General features: G+C 56.4%; 6 protein-coding genes across 6 annotated transcripts; 5 read left to right on the forward strand and 1 right to left on the reverse strand.

Moving 5' to 3' along the window:
- Nucleotides 1-341: 341 nt before the first annotated feature.
- D7B24_002425 (uncharacterized protein) lies at nucleotides 342-1,522 on the forward strand (the record flags this gene model as incomplete). The annotated part of the gene is made up of 2 exons (XM_028636634.1): nucleotides 342-764; nucleotides 983-1,522. 2 exons carry the CDS (start codon nucleotides 342-344, stop codon nucleotides 1,520-1,522), a joined length of 963 nt encoding a protein of 320 aa, XP_028497580.1.
- A 1,445-nt stretch (nucleotides 1,523-2,967) lies between these two features.
- Nucleotides 2,968-3,524, forward strand: D7B24_002426 (uncharacterized protein; the record flags this gene model as incomplete). Its single annotated transcript, XM_028636635.1, has 2 exons — nucleotides 2,968-3,267; nucleotides 3,351-3,524. The coding sequence occupies 2 exons, from the start codon at nucleotides 2,968-2,970 to the stop codon at nucleotides 3,522-3,524; spliced, it is 474 nt and encodes a 157-aa protein (XP_028497581.1).
- Nucleotides 3,525-6,897: 3,373 nt separating this feature from the next.
- D7B24_002427 (uncharacterized protein) lies at nucleotides 6,898-9,340 on the forward strand (the record flags this gene model as incomplete). Its single annotated transcript, XM_028636636.1, has 3 exons — nucleotides 6,898-7,387; nucleotides 8,221-8,431; nucleotides 8,527-9,340. The coding sequence occupies 3 exons, from the start codon at nucleotides 6,898-6,900 to the stop codon at nucleotides 9,338-9,340; spliced, it is 1,515 nt and encodes a 504-aa protein (XP_028497582.1).
- Nucleotides 9,341-9,823: 483 nt separating this feature from the next.
- Nucleotides 9,824-11,466, reverse strand: D7B24_002428 (uncharacterized protein; the record flags this gene model as incomplete). The annotated part of the gene is made up of 3 exons (XM_028636637.1): nucleotides 9,824-10,759; nucleotides 10,825-11,256; nucleotides 11,353-11,466. 3 exons carry the CDS (start codon nucleotides 11,464-11,466, stop codon nucleotides 9,824-9,826), a joined length of 1,482 nt encoding a protein of 493 aa, XP_028497583.1.
- Nucleotides 11,467-13,251: 1,785 nt separating this feature from the next.
- Nucleotides 13,252-16,455, forward strand: D7B24_002429 (uncharacterized protein; the record flags this gene model as incomplete). The annotated part of the gene is made up of 1 exon (XM_028636638.1): nucleotides 13,252-16,455. One exon carries the CDS (start codon nucleotides 13,252-13,254, stop codon nucleotides 16,453-16,455), a length of 3,204 nt encoding a protein of 1,067 aa, XP_028497584.1.
- A 1,573-nt stretch (nucleotides 16,456-18,028) lies between these two features.
- On the forward strand, nucleotides 18,029-19,800 carry D7B24_002430 (uncharacterized protein; the record flags this gene model as incomplete). Its single annotated transcript, XM_028636639.1, has 3 exons — nucleotides 18,029-19,426; nucleotides 19,478-19,507; nucleotides 19,627-19,800. 3 exons carry the CDS (start codon nucleotides 18,029-18,031, stop codon nucleotides 19,798-19,800), a joined length of 1,602 nt encoding a protein of 533 aa, XP_028497585.1.
- Nucleotides 19,801-20,431: the final 631 nt, after the last annotated feature.

Below are 20,431 nucleotides of genomic sequence, written 5' to 3' on the forward strand. Positions count from 1 at the left end.
CGACGGATTGACCGATCTCTTGTTGAATTTTACCTGATCGCAATCGCAAGGCTTGGTTGCAAACCACGGGGCTCAACACCGGGATAGGACCGGCCCGTGGCGCTCGCCTGGAGCTTCGGAGCACGGACCATGCACCTGGAAAATTTGCTTCGTGTCCCCGACCTCAAAACTGGTGCCAGGCCGACTCTCCTTTCTTCCTACACAACAACTTGACCGTGGTCGTTTCATCAAAGCACGACCGCGACGTCCCAAATGCACCACCCGCCATAGGACAACGCATCGAGGCTCGCGTTCGGCGATCCTGCAATTCAACCTCCACACCTTTCCCACACTTCACAAGAATGGCCGCGCGTCCGGCATCGTCGGCCATGGCCATGACGGCCAAGCGCTGCACGCGACCGACAGCACCGCGCCTGGGTCTGGCCAAGACCACGTGCCCCTTCTCCACGACGTCGCATTGCGAGAAGACGTCGCAGCTGCGTAATTCAATGTACCAGTGGATGGAAAGGACCGGCCGCCGTTTCGAGGAAGCGCCGACTTATGGCACCAAGTATCTCGGCCAGGCCGCCGATCAGCCGTTCCCCCTCAACCCGCTCTTCAGGAGCCCACGCGTTCTGGACGAGAGCATGCGAGAGGAGATATTCAAGCGCGTCACGCAACAAAAACTGTCGCTGAAGGCCGTTTCAGCTGATCTGGGTGTCGACATCCGCCGCGTTGCTGCCGTGGTGCGGCTGAAGGCCCTGGAGAAGCAGTGGGAGGCAAAGGTAAGAAAAGTCGCTACTTCTTTTTTCTCTCTCTCTTATGATAGATACTTCTATCACAGCTTTCATGATGATCCATCTTTCACAAATCGATTAGTCTTGAAGACGCACAACATGGTTACAATATTGGCACTGCGAGCCTCGCTGATTAGCTGTTTACTTTTCCATTCGTTACACGGACGCTATTGGAGAAAACAACTGGCTAACACATCACTTTGTAGGGGAAACAGCTGGCGAAGCCATATTCCAAGGCAATACTCGGCATGGTGCCCACCACGAGCTACAACCCTGAGAATCAGTTTGAGCATGAACCCATCCATGAGATTGATGTTCACAAGCTCTCACAACAGCAGCTCTTCGTGCCCACCTCCGAGTCTCGCGTCTTCACACGCGAAGATGCCGCCGAGGCCTTCCACCGCAGCTTGCTGCCGGCCGACAAACGTGCGCCGCATACGCAGCTCATCGAGCTACAAAAGGCTACCCTCGAGGGCGTGCCCCTTGAGACGAGCCTTTTCAAGTTCAAGGCCGACACGCGAGCCGAGGAGGACCGCCTCAAAGAGAAGCACCAGAAGAAGGTGCAGCTCGAGATGTCGCAAACGTCTCGTGTTGACACGAAGCGGTTCGAGTACCGCTTCCAGGACGTCAACGTCGAGGTTGTCGGCAAGACCGGACGCGGCCACAAGGGCATAGGTGCGCGGTACGGCGTGCCGTTTGACGACCGCAAGAGGGGTCGCAACAACGTCCCGCTGTCGGTGCCGTGAAACCATCGTTAAACGATGAGCGTGTTTACACAATGTTTTTCTAGGATACCCGATGGCGGATTATGCCCATGAGAGGGTGTTGGGAAAATCCCGCGTCGCTGTACAGCAGATGTACCATAGGGCTGATGCCCATGTTTGTAAAATATTATGAAATAGCCTTGCAAAGCTCATTCGAAGCCAACTGATTTATTTTCTACATTATATATCTTGCTCACTCTTCGCTTGCAACTTGGCCTGGCCGCGCCACACAATGACCATGGGACTCGGCCTTGGGCCAGCCGGTCCTTCTTCAAACAGTCGCTGGGGATGGGTTGAAGACACTCTTGACTTTATTTGGAGGCCTGAACTGAGAAACTGTGACGAACGTGCCCGGCAACACGTCAGTCTCTTGTTGAGCCTGATAGGTACAGAGTTTCTTGTCGGTTTCTGAGTGACCTCACTGTGGCCACTGGTTCGATGCAGGTATCGCTAGTTCTTGGCGCTACCGTCGAGATGCGAGTGGATCGAGCATAGGTATACATGCCAGGCACCACACGACGTGCAAGGGCTCCTATCAGAACGTAATCATTCTCACGGTTAGATGCAAGCACTGACATGATGGCTGGAGAATCCACAAGTCAAGTTTTGACGCGCCGTTGCCGAAATGGTGAATCTGACAAGACAGAGAGTGCTCAAAAGAACAGAAAGAACCCATGTGCACGTTGTAAGAGCCGTCGACAGCGCTGCAAATCCTCGCTCAACGACAGGCGAGACGCAAGGCTGCAGCAATTGAAGCCCTCACCGCCGAGCCGATGAGCCAATGGTGTACCAGGAGTATCACGAGCACCGTCCCCAAACGTCAGCATCCCGTGGTAGGTGTTCGCAGAGCTTCGAGGTCAGGCGGTCATGAACGGCCCCTTCCACAGCGTGTGGTCAGTGCTGCCAGTGGAGTCATCGGACGAAATGCAGTGAACGGGGAGCAATAGGACAGCCAATCATGCTGGCAGAAAGTTCGCTCAAGTGCGTCATAGGGTTACTGTCCCTTGTCATCGACAGGAACTGGGCCTTGGACCCTGGATTTGTTGGAGTCGGAGCTGAACTGAGCCGGGCACCACGCCTCCCCCCCCCCCCCTTTCCCTTGCCCAAAAAGGTGCGCCAGTTCATGGGATTAGAGTTTTGGTCTAAGGGAGGGAAGAGATTATTTGGTGTACTCGCCAGCAAACAAGAACCTGATCGTGACCGGTTCTTGATTCACCGACAGGGTTGCGTCAAGGCCTACTTGTTCTTAATCAATAAACAATCCGCCTGCTCGACGACTTCCTGTTTGCTCCTTCCACAAAACCAAATCGATACATCCAGCAAAAGATCTGTTGACCCTGTCAGTCGCGAAGCACACCACGACGACGACGTCATCACCAATACTCCGATTCACTCACTGCAATCAACAACTGCATCACAACGCCGCGATGGGCTTCAAGTCGATTCTCGAGCTGGGGGTGGTCTACCTCTCCCTGACCGTCATCCACTTCTTCCAGTTCGTCCTCGCCATCACAGTCATCGGTCTCTATGGCACCGATCTGCAGCGCGCGCGCGAGGCCGACAGCTACGTCGACGCGAAATGGGTTTACGCCGTTGTCGTCGGCGCTCTTTCCGCCCTGACGGCCCTCCTCTTCATGGTCCCGTTCATCCTGCGCTTCGCCTTCACCTTTGTGTGGGACTTTGTTCTCTTCGTCCTCTGGATCGTTGCATTCGGCATCTTTGGCCATGTGAGTAGGACCCGAAGCTAGCCACCCTTCCCAGCTCTCCCGCAAAAAACATGACCTGCTGACACTGTTACCCTCCTCTCCAGATGTACATCAACGAAAATGCAGAGGGCGACGGTGCTATTGAGCGCATGAAGAACGCAGTCTGGGTGCTCCTCGCCAATGCCTTGCTCTGGCTGATCACGGCCATCTTCATGGGCATCTACTGGTTCCGTCACCGCGAGCGTCACTCGCGCTTCACCGGCCGCGCCAGGGTTTGAACACACGAAACTGCAGCCGAATGACGCGAGCCTTCCCGACGGGTTGGTCGAGGTGAGCCGGGGGTCGGGGGACTGCTGGATCTGGCTCTACGATCGCCCGGTGCAAGACAGTCGCCTCTTATCACACGGCCATGGATGATGCCGTAAGACGCATCTTTGCCAACCCCACCAACATTGTGTGGGATGCGCACGGAGAGATGATGTGAGGAGGTTTAATGGAATGACGAGACGCGGGATTGATACCAGAGTTCGCACGAAACAGCTCATTTCGACACGCCGCGCGAAGCGCGCCACTTTTTTTTCTCTTGCTGTCGCTTTGCCTTTCGATATACCAAATCAGTCTCAATAAAGTATTTGCGCGAAACACGTCTTTCTTTCAAGCATGTGATTCCTAACGCCAGAAAAGGGGCCCCCGAAAATCTGCCGGCGCGGTAGTGGTAGTGATCAACCGTGTCATTACGCAGAGATGGGCGCGATCGTCGGCCGAGGATCTTCGGAAGGCTTGGTATACCTAGAGACCAGTCCTTGCTGAAATTTGGAAAGAAAAAGTGTGGCAGAGTTGATTCGGCTACGGCGTATCTGACAAGACTAGAGATCAGCGCTTGGGCGAATTCGAGCTTATTGTCTGGCACAGTCGGAGGCCTGCATGGAACTCCGTTCCAGGTAACAAGGGGGGAGCGGAGGTGAGCATCTCTGAGGCGCCGGCGTAATGTTTGAGACCGTCACATGGGGCAAAGTCAAGTCGGGCGAATATGCTGCTCATCGCCTTGAGAATTGGCGCTCGCAGTCGCTAAATGGCTGTTTGTAACGGAGCCACATGCGGCACGGTGTTGGGTTTGCTACGTATGTGACACCACTATGTTCAATGACTTCCTCAACGATCTCACCTACGGCTAAGACATGTCACACAACCCTCGAGCGCCCTGCTTGCTATCAGACTCTGCGTTGATGGTAGGGGCTTGCATGTTGTCGCGCAACAAGGTTCCCGTTTGCCTTCTTTCCCCTCTCTAGCGCAGAAGCCCAATGCCATGCTCAGGCACAATGACGTAGGGGGTCTCCGTCGGGTCAAACACCCCGCGGACCCTGCTGCGACTCTTTGCCATCCTCTTTGCGCTTGGCCTTTTTGGGGGTCAACCGAATAGAGACTCATATCTGGTCTGCTGCAATTTCCGATACGAGTACTGTGAGAGACACCAGCATAAAATAGCGCGAGCCGTGCCCGAGGCGGTGCGCTCGTAGTAAAATTTAGGTCCAAAAATAGCGAGGCCATCAGTGCGAGATATTCCTAGCAAGTATGTTTGCTCGTGCGAGTTCGCTTGTGAGGTTTCCGACAAGCCACGTTGAACTGCGGGCCTCTCTGCACCAGATGCGGTCTTTGTGTGCATCGATCAGCATCGCCGCCCGGCCACGAGTCCGTCTCCGCGGGCGAGTGAAACCAAACCACATGGGACATTCAAGCCGCCAGACACCTGTGTAGTTGCACTCGTTCAAGGGACCTGGTTGAGCAGACGTGGAGACGGCGAACTGCTGCTGTGAATGGAAGGCGGAGACAAGACAATCGATAGAGGAGCGAAAAGTGGCTTGTGAGAGGTAGATCGTTCCCCACCCAGATGACGCCTCCTTCTTCCTTCCTAGCCGTGCTCCACCGGCAGGCAGACAGTAGTGCTACTCGGTGAGGGCAGGTGATAATATGATTCGCGACCGGACTGTCAGGACTTCATCGTGTGGCGCGAGAGGATGAAGAAGTATGTGAGTGACAACGTCGAGATGACGGAGCCGGGCTTGGTCTCCTCGCGAGCAGCCAAAGCTGATGGCGCCAGCAGAGGACAGGCTGGGCAGGGGACCCCAACCAGGGGTCCAGGGGTCGAAGGACTACCTGGGCAGTCGATCGTTCGAGAGAGAACCGCCATGGTGGACTCTATCTCTTGTCACCGCTTTGTTGAAGGGGGAGGGGTAGGCTACCGTCCCACAAAGGACGAGGCAACAGGCGGAAAGATGCATAGAGATGGATAACAGAGAGCTCGGCGAGCAGCAGGTAAGCCTGCAGCCGCGTAGGAGAAGCATCAAACGGCAGGCCATTTCACTGACCAATGTCTAGGTACCTACCTTAGTTAACTACCTACCTAGCAGGTGTACCTTTTGCCTGTAATTATCCGTTGCTGTTTCTGCCTGCCTCCATCGCCGCCGCCGCCGCCGTGGTCCGCCTGGCAGGCCCCACCTATCCACTGCGACTGCTTCCTTCCTTCTTGCCTTTCCTGCGTCCCAATAATCGGATAAAAGGAGCAAGTACGAGGCAGGCTATCCGGGGATAACGTTTGCTGGCGTCTTGCGCCCGTGGAGACACAATGCAGGAAGGCGACACTAACAAGAGCAACCCTGCGGATGTTCGGCGAGTCGGCATCATGACGAGAAGGCGTGCCCAGCAAAGGAGGGAACAAGGGAAGAGGGAAGCTGCATCTCCATTGACATCTCCGTCTCCCAGCGCTTCAGCGTTACCCGTACGTAGGTACTCCCCCACCATCCACTTTCCGCTCTCGACCGTCGACTCTGTTTGCCAAGGGCGCCGCGGCCTGGGCGGCAAGGCGCTGGCACGTTGGTTTGCCTGTGGCCCCATCTCCAGAAGGCTCGTCTCCCGTTTTTTTGCCTTTCGGTTTTCCACCTCTTTTGCCAAGGCAACACAGCCAAGGAGGCGAGGGGGCTCGTACTGTGGCCTTCCAAGCGTTTAGGGACGTCCAAGCCATGATCATCTCCCGCTTTCAATTGCGGCGAACCACGCAGCACACCACCAATGCACCGGACCACCCACCACTCCACACCTTGCGCGGGCACCCATCTCCCACTGCATATCTGTAGGTGGAGGCGGCGGGGGGGAAGATGAAGCAGACAGTGTACAGTACCACCCAGTGACAGTAAGTATTACTGGGGGGGGGGGAAGGTGGGTGGTTCTCAGACGTTCGGTCGCGGATCACCTCGACAGGCCACAAAACACAGAAAACAATGGAGCCCTCAGCCTTCTCGTCCAACAGATCTTCTCCGGCAGGTTCCATCTATCATCTCCATCTCCCTGGATCATCTTTCTGGCGCCTGGCTGTGACCGAAACTTAAGCTGCCTGTCGCCCTCCTACCGCCATCTCCTCTTCGGCCACTCCTCCTTTCCGGCTTGGTGTCAAGACCTCGTTCTCGCCCGAACCTCCCGCGACATTGGTGTCCCTCATCGCCGTCAGTCTTCAGATATTATCTCACACGTCTGGAGAAAGTGTCCCCGAACCGACAACAGGCGATCCAGACAGCCAGGCACATGCAAGAGCAAACCGATCACGACAAGGATACACGAGGAGACCTCGGTGTCGGGCATCACGCAGCGGACGACACAATGGCTACACTGGGACGGTCTCTCAAGTCACCCGTTTACCTGTCCCGCGCAAGCAGCAGCAGCAACGGCAGCCGGCGGCCCGCCCTCGCAGCCAGAACCTTTTCCCACTCGTCGGACATTTCGGCGGCTTCGGCCAACTCGTGGGCAGATGATCACCTTGACATCGGGGTCATGTCCGGCCTGAACACACCTGCTCTGGAGAAGACGGTTACGGAAAGTCTGGCCATCAAAGAGTCCAGGCCGCCGCAGAAGGAGGTGAAAGGTCATTCGCAAGGCAAGTCTGATATCTCTCTATCTCTGTCTCTGTGCGTCTCCATCCTCCATCTGTCCTTTCGTGTCGATACCCAACGGCCAAGTCACACCAACCTGTCGTTCGCTACCGCATGGCCTTGTACGTTTGGGGAAAAGCATGACACTCGGCTGGCACTACGAAGGACAGCAGCCTCCATCCTGCGCCCCACCTCACGAACCAGCGCCCGGCCGGAGCGGGGTAAGCCACACCGTGGCAGGTGGCCGACCCTCTCTGTTTGCCTCTTTACGGCTGCTGGCGCCCTGGCTCGGGCCTGTAGGGCCTAGCACTGAGCACCTTTCCCCCTTGGATCTGTTTCCACCAGCCGCCTTGCCCCAGGGCAACGGATGGCTTGCCCGGCCGTCCCTCCTGCTGTGAAGCATGATTCAGTCGATGATGCAGAGTGCGCCGCTGGGCCAGGTACCTTGCCATTCCGGTTGCATTTCCCCTGTCTCCCGTCTTTCATCTCCTCCCACCCTTTCGTTGCTTTCCCCTCGTGGCATTTTTCCCGCGTCCCATGGCGCCACTCATCACACTTGTGCTATGCTGTCTGGCGAGGGACGGAATTTTCACTTTGCGATAAGATGCATCAAGGAAAACCGAGCCCCAGAAGCCCCCACACCCCTGTAGTCCAGGGCCACCAACAGGTTTTGGCCTTGCTGGGCCAAGAGGGGCCACCTCCTCGCGGCGCAACGCCTAAACCAGCATGCGGCGACACTACTACCCTGGCTCACCCGTGACGTCCTCCCATGCCCGATGTATTCGCTTTGCCTCCGTCTCCGCGCCGTCAGTTCGCCAAAGCAAGCGCGAGTAAGCGAACCTACGAGGCCACACCTTGCGTCAGCATTGAGTCTCGCGCGTCAGCGTCAAGCGTCAGCGTCACGGATTCCGAGGACAAACCAGCCCCGCCGTCATTCTCCATAGCCACGGCCTCCCGCTCCGGCCCTCCCGACCAATACATCATTTGCCCGTTTCTCTTCTGGCGAGACTCCACGAGTCTTCTCCTCGTGCTAACACAACCTTTGTTCACCCAGTTCAAGCGAAGCCGGTTCTCCATACCTCTGCGGCTTCGGCTTTCGACCTCAATCTCAACGCCATCGAATCCTCATCTCTCCAATCTGCAAGATCAGCCAGATCCAACCACAGCAATCCAATCACCATTGAACTCCCGGCTGTTCGGAAGTTCAAGTCAGGCGCTCCTCAAACACCACCGGAACCATTATCCGCACGTGGAGACGTTCCTGGGTACGTTACTAATTCATCTCGCCCCCCCCAATTTCAGTGACTCTTGTCAGCATATAAAACCATACTGGCATTTTTTATTAACCGATCAACATTAGTGGTTACTTCCCTCTTCACGAAGACTCAACCGCTCGAATTCATCGTCCTCACCCTTTCGCCGGAGCCAGGAAACCTCGACAGCAACGACTTGATCCCGCCATTGAGCCCCTTGTCCTACCTGCTGCAGCTGGTACCTCAAATCTGCCCGCCATGACCGAACCCACGACCTTGCTCGCCGGCAAGTCAAACGAGCCACGATCTAACCTGCCTGTCGCATCCTACTTGCCCAGCGGTGTTCGCGATACCACTTTGCCCATGGGCAAATATTATCCTTCCAACTACGAGATGCGCAACCACCCGCCCCATCCAACGACGTCTATGGAGCCGACACCGGTGCAGCCTCGGCCTGTCGGAGTTGCCGGGCTATCGTCGTCTGTCAAGTCCGAATCTCAAGTTCCTACCCTGTCCAACGAAAATTTCCAAACGAGTCGCCAAGATTCAGACGTCCGCAGGAAGCTCGCGCAGTACCAGCGAGACATGATTGCCCAAGCTAGGCTTGCCGCCACGGAGCTCCTGGGCAGCTCAGCCAAGACCACGACTACATCACAACCGACGACGGCAACGGCGACCGTCATGCTCAATGGCTTTCCCCTTGCCGGTATACGCCACTTTGCAGCCTCTGGTGGAGGCAAGCCGCTCTCGCCGAGACTTCTTCCTCTAGGCAGCCCTGGTCCTGTTACTCCAATGGACCTTGAAGGCGGGGAACTGGGATCCGTCGACCGTGGATGCGGCTCCTCTACTTTTGGTGATATCATGGGCCGGTCGGGGGCCTCATCCCCAGCGGTTGAAGCCGGTGCCGGTCGCTTTTTTTGACATCTCGTATTGGTGTAGCCTCGTGTCAAGAGAAAGATGAGTGACATCGGAACAAGCAAGGTATTGGGAGGACAGGATAGATGCACATGTGTGCGCGAACGACTTTCGGAGAGATCGACCTCAAACTTATGATACCCCCCCACCCCCACCCCCACCCTCCAATCATGAAAGCCATGGCCATGGCTCATGGTAACAACCCCTTACACGGAGTACTTCTTTTTAGCATTTTGCATTACGTTCGCTAGCATAGGGCGTCATCTGCCTAGGTTTTCTTTCAGTTGGGAGCATTAGCTAGCTTTTTCAATGATGATCACCATTGGTGACAGCATGATGTATCGAGCATCGCCATGACCGGTTGTGCCGTGTGACTAACTTGGCCTGGAGCATCATGGTGCACTACCATCTTGTACTCTATAGCCCCTTATCTCAGTTACCAATGTAACTAGCTGCCTTTGCTTCAATTTCTTCTGGTCCCTACGGTCACTAAGCTGCCCGACAGAAATTGGCAGGAAACTGCCCCTGCGCGCCGTTGAGCTCACCCGTCCACCAATCGTCCGTAGTTTGCGTCTTCTTGATAATGCGGATCCTGTCGCCCTCGCGGAAGGCCAGATCGCCTGGCTGGCCGCCGGGATAGTCGTGTTGCGCAATGACATACTCGACCGGCGCGGATTGAATACGCTTCGCAGGCGGCGGTGGCGGGGGTTTCTTCTTCTTGGCAAGGGACATAGCGGTGCTGCTGGCGCCTGAGGGCGTGCTGGCGGCGGACGACCCGAGTTGCGAGGCATGGCCAAAGTAGTCGCCACGCTCACGAGAGGCCGAGTACCCAGGGGAGGCACGGGCGCTGCCGGGTGTCTGGCCCATCGTGGCAGTGGTGAAATCGGTGGGGAGACCGAGGGCGGACGACTTCCTGCTCAGCTGGGGCGACTGGTCCGTCGACGGTGTCGTGGCGCGGCTGATGGGCGGCGCCTGGTGGATGGAGGTGTTGGAGGCGATGCGGGCCGGCCGTGGGAATTCGCCGCCGTCGGCGGGTTTGCCGCCGGGTTTGAAGCCGGAGGTCATGCGGCTGAAGCCGCTGCGCGTGGAGGTCACGGTGCCAGAGACCTTGCGTGCTTGAGGGTCTTCAATGACGTCCATGGGGCGGCCTACGGCGCTGCTGTGCACGAGCGTGTTGATCGATTCGACCTCGCGCTGAGCCGGCTGGAAGTTGGCGGACCACTCGGCGATGACGTCCTCCATCGCCGACGGCGGAGAATCGAAGCCATTGTTCTGGCAATAGTTGTGGAGGACCGTGTAATAGACGCCCAGCAGGCGATTCTCGACACTAACGAGAGAGGCTATGAGGTAGGGCAGGAGACTGAAGGTGGCAGCGACGAGAGGCGGCAGAACTTCCCGAATATGGTCGTCAGCGATTTGGAATTCCTACTCAGGAGGTTAGGACTTTCACCGAGAAGTCAACGGGCGTGTGATGCAGAGAGAGCGCATACCTCTCCAGTGATGGCCATGTCGCTTTCGACCTTGACGAGCGCTACGTCTTCCTTGGGCGTCCTATCCACCTTTTTCTGCAGCTTCTTGACTTTGTCTTGGGCCTTTTCGTAGTCGAGCCTCTTGTTCTCACGCTTCTTGATCGTCTTGCGTATTGGCTGGATGTAGTCGCGGGCATCGGCGGCCGGGCGGATAACTTGGGCTTCGATACCGGCGACCTCTTGCAGAAGCTCGTCCTTGAGTTCGGCATAGGCTTCACGCAGGGCAAAGGTTCGACTGAGCTGCAGCTCGGAGGTGGGCTCGCTGGGACGGCGCGGACCTTCCGTGGCGCCGGCAATGGGGTCGTAAAGGCCTTCAAACTCCTTCATCATGCCCCATTGCGTGTTGGCAATGTTCACCCAGGCATCTCGAAGCTGCTGCGTGCTCTCGACAATCTGGTAGACGACCAGGTTAGCTGTGCATCAACGGAGGTGTGAGGGGCAGAAAAGAGCAGAAAAGGGCAGAGCACGTGGGGGGTAGCGGTGGTTCACCTTGGCGAGCATTTTGTCGGCATCGTCGTAATCCTTGAGCATGATGGCTACTTTGGCATTGTCCCCCGGGCCTTTGCTCATCATCCTACCAAACTTTTTATTGATGCGCTCCATGGTGACTAAAATGTAGCTTGGCTTGCTGGCTCGTCAAGTTGTCGCGTTGGGCTCGTTGTTGTGGTTGAAATCCAGACAATAATGGAATGTCCGGAGGATTACGTATGTCTCCTGACAAGGTGCAAGGAGCTCGGGAAGCTCGCACCATGTCCTGAAAGTGACGGCAACCCGGGCGGAGAAAAGGGCCCAATGAGTCGCAGCAGTGCTACCAAGGATACTGGACCTGTTATACACGGCCTGGAGACGCGGCCAAGGTTCTTCTTTGGCTGCTGAGGGGTAAATGAGTGAGTTGCAGGACAGGACAGGCTTCGCCAGCGGGGGGACACATTGGCATTCGTATCGAGCTGGGACAGAGCCGATCATGCAACGCGCGGGCAGGCACGGTGGAGAGAGAGCGAGGGTACGCACGTTCGAGCTCGCATATGGTCATTCTGGGGGTCTTCAGCGAGCACACGTCTCTCGTCCGGATTCTTGACGCCGCGAATCGCCATCCTGCCCAGGTTACATGGTAGCACGACTTGCTCCTACCAGTGCTGAACCACCGCGTCCTCCGATGATCAGCGGAAACTCGCGTGCCTGTCATCTCATCATCCCAGACGCAAATGCCCCAAGAGCCCCAAAGGGTGTCTGCACCAGGAAGCGGGCCGCTATCCCCTCTTCGCCCCCACACTCTGTCCCCTGTCCATGCACAGGCTAGCTTCCACGCTGAGCCCCTCCAGGGGCACGCAGGTACCTGGGCACATTGACTGGGCGCCTTGCGATTTGCGGTTGACCAACGGCCAAGTGACTATAGGATCGAAAGGAGTATGTGTATCCAGGGTACGATCGTCTTGTCCGGATTTGAGGGACTGGGGGGGCCGCGGGCATCTAGGGGCGACGCCATGCTCAAGCACAAGTAGGCTGTCTCCAGGGTGACTAGATTCACTATTCACCACGTATTATCGCCAACTGCCTTGTGTCATACGTCCTTCCATCATGGACATACGTTCTGGGTGACCTGCTAGCATATCTACTATGACCAAGTCGTTCGTAGTGCCATGTACGCCTGCTCGGTGTTCATGTCTGTTCACAGTCATAATCTCCGTGCCGAACCGCACCTGAGTAGGCCCGCACCAGGGTAGCTTCACTGCATCGACCTTTGAAAGGACTTGCCAGCCCTTGTAGTTACTTGGTACACAGCAGACACTCTCGTGCAGCAGACTTGATGACGGAGCAGTTGACCTTACCTACCTTAGGTAGCCACGTTCGAGAGCCGGGGCACGTGTTCTCAGCATTTCGCCCTGAGACACCCAACCTAAGACACCTTGTCCTATTTGATTTGGTGGTGCATTGAAGACGCATTACGTACTATCGTACCTGCCAACCTATGTGCGCGAGTTGATGTCCCTTGTCAGGACCGCTTCCGGCGAGCCCAGAGGGGATTTGCACCTTATACTGCTACCTACTTCAAGGGGCACAATGTATTGTGCCGGACCAAAGGACCGACCGTGACGGCGAGACTGGGGGCCAATTACCAGTGATTTCTCAAGAATCAATGAGATCACGTGACCTGGCGTCGGTTCTTCTTTCTCCAAGTCGCGTCACCCCACCTATCCGACCGCGTCTCGTTTGCCCATGTCCTACACATACGGCCCAAGACGAAAGCGAGTCCAGCACCGGAACGACGTGTCACCCAAAACAAACCCCATTGCCGATACACAGGGTTCAACCAGATGAGACGGTCCTTGCAACTGCACGACAAGTGCCAAAAAACCACCTGTACCCGGTCATGAAAGCCATCCGACCATGGCGGCCTCCACCCCGCTTTCCCACGCCAACATGAACGTTATGAACAGCTCCCAGCCCAACAGCGAGACCGGCACTGCCACTGCTGCTCCAGTCCTCGACTATGCATGCCTATTCTCACACGACCTGAAGCGAAAACAAAAACGATGGCAGGATGGGCGACTCAAGTTCCACTGCTTCAACAAGAGGGTGATGGTCTATGATGAGCGTGGTAACTTTATTGGCGACACGCACTGGACGATGGATTACGACTTGGACGAGGGTGAAGAGTTTCAACTTGCGCGCGGATGCGTCGTAGTACAGGTCTCCGAGTGTCTGGGACGCAAAGAACAAGACCTGTCCGCATTGATCGACCAACGCTACAAGCACAAGGAGGAACGCAAGGCTCATGCTGACGCCGCTGCCGCTTCCAAACCGTACAGGCCTGCTCCTACGCCACACCGACCACCAATGCCCATCACCCAAACAATGACAACTATAGCAACCCCTCGTGGTAACCAGCTCGGCCGTGCCGTCCTCCCTACGTTATCACCCTTTGAGCAGCGGAACCTCCATGCTCAAGAGTCCGCCCAGCGGGATGAGCAGGCCAGACCTGCCAAAAGAAGAAAGCCAGAGGCATCACCCCCGAGCAAGAGCGGGTATGCCAGGAGTCTCTTCGGAGCGCCGCTCGCCTTGTCTTCTTTTACCTCAAGCGCCGCACACCCGTCTCAGACTGCTCCGTCACAGGCCTCAGACATCCGCGCCATTGGCAGAGAACCGTTACTGCCCCGTTCGCGACCCATGCCTAGTCTTCTGAAAGTGCAGCCAACTGCGTTTGCCGACACTCCTTCGAAAGCTCCCAAAACCACGGCTAGATCAAACCCCATTATCATAGCTGATGACACCCCCGAAACCGACTCAAATCACGACCACGTCGATTCTGCGGAGCCATCTGTCAGTCTCGCTGCCATCGCTGGGAAGTCGAAAGCCAGAGCAGGCCGGTCGAGCAATAAGCCGTCCCATCGAGACGAACACCTGGCAGAGGAAGATGGCCCCCCGAGCTCAGGCGAAATCATTGGTGCGCGAGCGGTTCCTCCACAGTTGGTAGCTGCAGCAAGCACGCTGCTTCAACCACGTACAGCGAAGCGAAAGACCCTTCTATCCGTGCCAAGGAAGCAGACAGGACAGCCGACTCGCAACCAGCTCGAAAGCTCAACAACGGCTAGGACTGACGATCAATTCTCTACTGCGGATGCGCTAGATCTAAACCCAAGAACGAGCCTTGTGGCAAGCACTAAACGGGCAAAAAAACGTGGTCTTCTGATAGCCGCGGAGAAGACAACAACCAGGAAGCGACGCAAAAATGTCGAAGATGGATCAGGCCGCGACGTGCCGAAATCTGCGCACTCTGTGCGCGCCGAAGAAGAGGAAGTCGTCTCTAAGGAGAAAAGACGCCGCAAAGTTTCGGCTGGCTTGATGTTCGATGACGACGATGTCATCAACGTTGACAGCGACTCTACGTGCCCATCACCAAAACTCTCTATCTCTAGTGCTCGACCTTGTGACTTTGTGGATGAGACCACCAATCAGGGCAATGTGTCTCTTACGGCGAGGAAGGTCGATTCCGTTCCACAGAAGAATGTTGAAGTCCCCGGGGGTCATGATGCTGAATCGAGCGAGGAAGACGTCGGTGTTCGTCATCGTCTCAGGGGTAAACGCGCAACCTGTCGCCTGGGAGAATCAGACTTGGACACACCTATCTCCGTGCCAGGTTCTCCTGTATCTTCTAGCCCTTCGACTCCCGTGGAAGCGCCCCCACCAAAACGGACGCAAGCTCCCACGAAGATCAATAGGCCTCATTTGGCTACCTTGCGGCGGAGCGTCAAGAGCAAAGAGATCATTGGGTTCTATGATAGTGCCAATAGTTCCCGAGAGGCAGCAGCTATCGCTCGCATGCGTGAATCCATGGCGTTCGCAAGCGACGAAGACGAACCTGCGGTCATCAAGCAAGGCCTGCAAACCGGAGCCAGAAGGAAAGAAGCTGGAGATGAGGGGTGTAATCAAGGGCAACTCCGGGCGAGGGAGGTACGGAAAGAACGGGAACAAGAAGATCGACAACGACAGCTGCGGGAGACGCAGGCTCAAGAGGAATCTGAGAGGAAGCAGAGGGAGATGGAGGCACGTGCGAAAGAGGCGCGTGAGGAAGCAGCTCGACAAAAGAGACGACAGGAGAAGATGGCTCTGGAAGAAGAGAAGCGCCGACAAGAAGCACGTGAGGAGGAGGCTCGGCAAGAGGAGCTGCGTCAACAACGAGTTCGCGAGCAGGAAATCCGCGAGAAGGAAGCTCGCGAGGAGCAAGCTCGCGAAGACGAAGCTCGGCGAGAAGCACTGCGCCAACAGCAGATCCGCGAACATGAAGCTCGTGAAAAACAAGCTCGTGAAGAAGAGCTGCGACGTCAGGAAGCCCGTGAGAGGGAAGCTCGAGAAGCCGAGAGGCGTCGTCTAGAAGCCCATGAGCAAGAGCTACGCAAGCGAAAGGCAAGAGAAAAAGAGCTACAGCAAGAGCTGATTCGTGAAAGACAGGCTCGCGAACGTGAGGCCAAGGAGAGGAGAGCCAGAGAGGAGGAGGAGCAACGACAGCAAGAGCTCCGACAGGAACAGATCCGCGAAAAGGAGGCTCAAGAACAAGAGGCCAAACAGAAGGAAGAGCGAGAAAGAGAGGCTCTGGCAAGAGAAGTCCGCGAACGGGAGGCGAGGGAAGCAGAAGATCGTGAACGGAAAGCACGAGAAAGGGAGGCGCGTCTGGAAGCTCGAGAGAAGGAAGCTCTGGAACGGGAGGCTCGCTTAGAAGCTCGGGAAAAGGAGAGTCAGCTCAAAGAGGCTCGAGAGAAGGAGGCTCGAGCGAAGCAAGCTGATGCCGAGAAAACGCGTCCAAAGGACGTCAGAGAGAAGGCAAGGCTTCCTAAGTTTGTCCCTCCCACTAGGCCTAGTAAACTTGGGGGCGCTGTCCGAGCCAGCCTTTCTCGTGCCATACCTCAGGCTGCTGGCGTTAGAGCCTCTACAGCGGCGCGAGAGTCCACGAATCTGGATGCCACCACGAGGAACCGGGCGGCCGAGGAGCCAACTGGCCCTTCGTCTGCCACTTTGCCTGTCTTCACGCGAGCGAACGGGGGTCCATGGAGCATACAAGCACACGATCTGCTAGGAATTGGGCGGCCTTCATGAGTTTGCCGGCTATCGAGTACAAAGAAGTTAGAGGAGAAAACCATCGGGCTCCCCAGAATACTGGTGCATTAATCGGAGAGGCGTTTAAAGCTGGCGAATGGATGAACTCTATTCGTAGGTGGTATATTGCATTCCAGAAGATCTAGATCTTCATATGTTCTGCTACTTAGTTGCACGCGGTTATAGACGTAGAGAGGCGTGCGCCGCGTCCAGTAAGGCACAGATACCTTTGGGATGAGATGAATTGCATGATCTCTCCTGTAGACCTTAGTAGCATCATGCACTCGTATGGATATCGCGGCGTCGTGCTGGAGAAGTGAGCTTTTGCCGGACTGCCACAGTGGCTTCAAGAGGTGGGGCTGACTCATGGATGTCGTATCCGTGCTTTCCGCCTTGCAGTGTGCCTTTGTCCTCGGATCTCACAACAGTGATCGACCCTCACTAAATTCTGACCTTCCATTAGGCAGGTACTTTCAGCATGTACCTCCACCCACGTCGCCAGCCCGCCAAGCACGGGGTGCACCTTTACTGGGCGGGTGGGACCGCGGGAGCTGACCCTTTAAGTCGAGCTACCTCGTCTGTAGGTGTACATATATGTTCAGCAGAGCGGCTTCGTATTCTTGATAGCAGCGGTTCAATTTTGGAGTCTCCAATGGGGACCGGTGCTGCCTAGACCTTGCGTAGTACCTTCTGATGACAGGCTACCCATACTCGTACCCCCCTCTCTGTATCGGCACCTGCAGATAGACCGAATGCTCAATGCAGCAATGAGGATCCGAGGCTTGCGTTGACTCACATGTGATCACGTGACTCTGACTCCCGCGCCATTGGCCAATCAGCCTCATGCGTCCTCGCCGACAGAGCCTGCAGCATCCGTGCAGGAGTGGGCTGAACTGGCCAATAAAGGCTCCATTCTAGCCCCTCTTCGAGTCTATGTATCGATATGGTTGGCTGATAGAAGGAGGGTCCGCGTCTGGGCGCTATTCCCCTTTCAGCTCGCCGACGGTCTCATCCCAAACCACCCACTGCGCCTTCCTGGATCACGGAGGGTGCGCCTGTCCGATGGCTCACTGAAATACCCTTCGTGACTCCCGTCGGGCAACATCTAGACTACCCTCCTTCTCCTCCCGTTCACCATATCCTCGCCACCGAATCTTCCTGATCACATCAGGCCACGAATAGCTCGACCCACCAAGCTAGCGATAGCTTCGAGTTCCAGATCAGTATCTGTCGGACTGCACTCCTGGCCCACGGCCGCTTACTCCGTGCCCCCCTCTACCGTGACTTGCATGTCAAGTACCGACACCAGAATATATTCATTAAACCCTTACATCCATCGTCCACGACAACTGCCATTACACCAAGGTGAGTTACTGGGCTTGCAGCTTGCCACTCGGATCGTGCATCAGCTCATCTCGGCCCAGGTTCTCTGACCTCTGACGTCGAATCCACCTCAAGAACCACCAGTCTGGCTATCTCTCACGCCAGCTTTAGACCTTACCAAAACTCCGTCTTGAGGATACAACGCCACTCCAGACCTGCCGTCAACTTCAACTCTACCACAATGACAGCCATGCTTCGGAACGACTCCGTGCAGGGCTTCTCGGTCTCGCAGCCCAACCTGGGCGCTGCCCTGCAGTTCATTCCTGCTATGGGCAGCCAGCTGCTGGACCAGCTAATCCATGCCTACATTCCCGGGGATGCTTCCATCCAGGACAAGCGCTCATTCGTTTCCATGGACTTCTTCGAGTACTCTCGCTTGACCGGCGAGACCTTCAGGTACTACCCAGTAGCAGCACGTAACACGGCAACCTCGTCTGCCAGTTCAAGCCCCGCCCAGGATTCCGGATACGCATCCCAGTTTGTGTCTCCCGTGATTTCGGACGGTAGCTTCTCGACGCCTGCCTCTGTCGACATCGCGACCCCTGCTTCCTTCTTCCAAGATACTGCTGCCCAGCAGGCCGCCAAGAAGGCCCCAAAGAAGGCCGTCGCCTCCTCATCTCGGTCGCCCGCTAATGACTTCTCACACATCCCCGGAATGAAGATCATGACCCGTGATGGTCTGGACATCACAAACTCGGCCTCTCGCGGCTGCAAGACCAAGGAGCAGCGCGACCACGCACATTTGATGAGAATCATCAAGGCGTGCGACGCCTGCAAGAAGAAGAAGATCCGATGCGACCCTAGCCACAAGAAGCGCACGACGACACAGGCACAGGCTCCGGCACCCTCTCAATCCCAATCACGACCGAAGCCTTCCAAGAAGCTCAAGCAAGCCGCAAACGAACCACCGCTTGCCGCGCCACAAGATTTAGGCATATTCGATGCGTCTTCCTTCAGCATGGATGACGCTTTTGCCGACTTTGAGCTTCCCGCGACCACAATCGAGTACCAAGAGTCTTGGGAGTCATTCGTTCACTACGATGATGAGCCCATGTATGGTGTCCCTGTTGACTACGACTTCTTCTTCGACCCTGCCGGTCACTTCTCGCCCGGTTCGAACAGCTCTGTATCCTCCTCTCAGCCAGCCGTCACTGCCCAGTCTCAGCCAGTCTCTCGACCACCAACCACGCCACCGTCTCTCCCATACATGGGTGCTGGCAGCTCTGGTTCCAACTACGTCGACTTTGATCTGTTCTCGCCTGCTGCTAGCTTTATTGACGACGAGTCTCTGCCTGTCAACGACATTGCCAACTTCCACGGGGAACGTAGGAGCGACAACGTGGCTTCCAATGCCCGCCCGTCCTCGTCGAACCCTACAGCGAGCGCTAGCTTGATTGGCTCTCTGCCCGGATACCTCGAGATTCAAGAATGGCCCGAGCCGGGCCTACCTTGGTACAACTCTGGTGCGGAGACGTTGGGTGTAGGAAGGCAGATGCAGACACAGAACACACCGCTGGTGTCATCTGATGAGAGCCAAGCGTCCGGTGCACCATCTGCAGCATCTCCACAGCTCCCCGATACTCAAGTGGTATGTCAATACCTGTCCCAAATCATGCCGATGCCACTAACAAGTTGTCAGGATGAACCTCTTACAGATGCGCCAAGGACAGTATCGTCCGCAACTCGTCAAAACAGCTCGTCCACCGGTCGTGGCAGGCTAGACTTTGTGTCTCGACCTCGTTCCCGCGGTGCGACTGGTGAGGCCATGTGCGATATCGCGGCGGCCAGTTCAGCACCACTATCAAGCTTACGCCCTTCGGTTGCTGGTACTTCCGAGATTACTACTGTTTCGGATGCGTCATCCTCGACAACGGTCGCTGCACGACTAAGGACTGGTGCGTCAATGCAGAGGTCACAGATGTCGTCGTCAGCCAGCCTCGCAATTTCGCCCCATGCCCTTGATGTACGCAGCAGCGGCGTGCCTAGGACTTCCGTCGCCGTGTCATCTGCAGGCGAGACTATGTCAAGCCTTCTGCCCACACCCCATGCGATTAGCATGGTGGTGGCATGCGGCGTTCTTGGTTGCGTACCCCTATCTAGGGCGGTATGCCTCCTTTCCTTTGTGCTTGGGCTTGTCGCCCTGGGGTCGATCTACTGCCCCCAGACCGCATGGTCAGGTACGGATCAGAGAATCCACAAAACCACTCCCTTATCCAGGAGTCAAGACAACAAGCAGAGCTTCCTCTCTCGACGATGCGAGAGCTGGAGGTTCACAGCACATAACGAGTGTCGCCATATGGACACGTTCTATCCCACGATGGGGCGCCTGGCGACTTCTAGGTTGCTGGCGCTCACTCGGTAAAAGATGGGCCACCTCGTTCTTGTTGTCTATTGACTTGGATGCGGCATACCCGTTCCTCCGCGGCGTCGTTACTCGATGATGCCGCTTGCTGACGGGGGTGCTGCGCCGTGTAGCTGTACACTTTAGCGTGTGTACTGTTGTCGGTTGTTTGGGAGCATATTTGGTTTTTCGAGATACCCCTCTGTTCTTCATTTTGGTCCACGTTTCTGCCTTGGTGGTGGTTTTGCCGGG

Source organism: Verticillium nonalfalfae, assembly GCF_003724135.2.
Source record: "Verticillium nonalfalfae strain VnAa140/NRRL 66861 chromosome Unknown scaffold_16, whole genome shotgun sequence".
NCBI classification, from domain to species: Eukaryota; Fungi; Ascomycota; class Sordariomycetes; order Glomerellales; family Plectosphaerellaceae; genus Verticillium; species Verticillium nonalfalfae.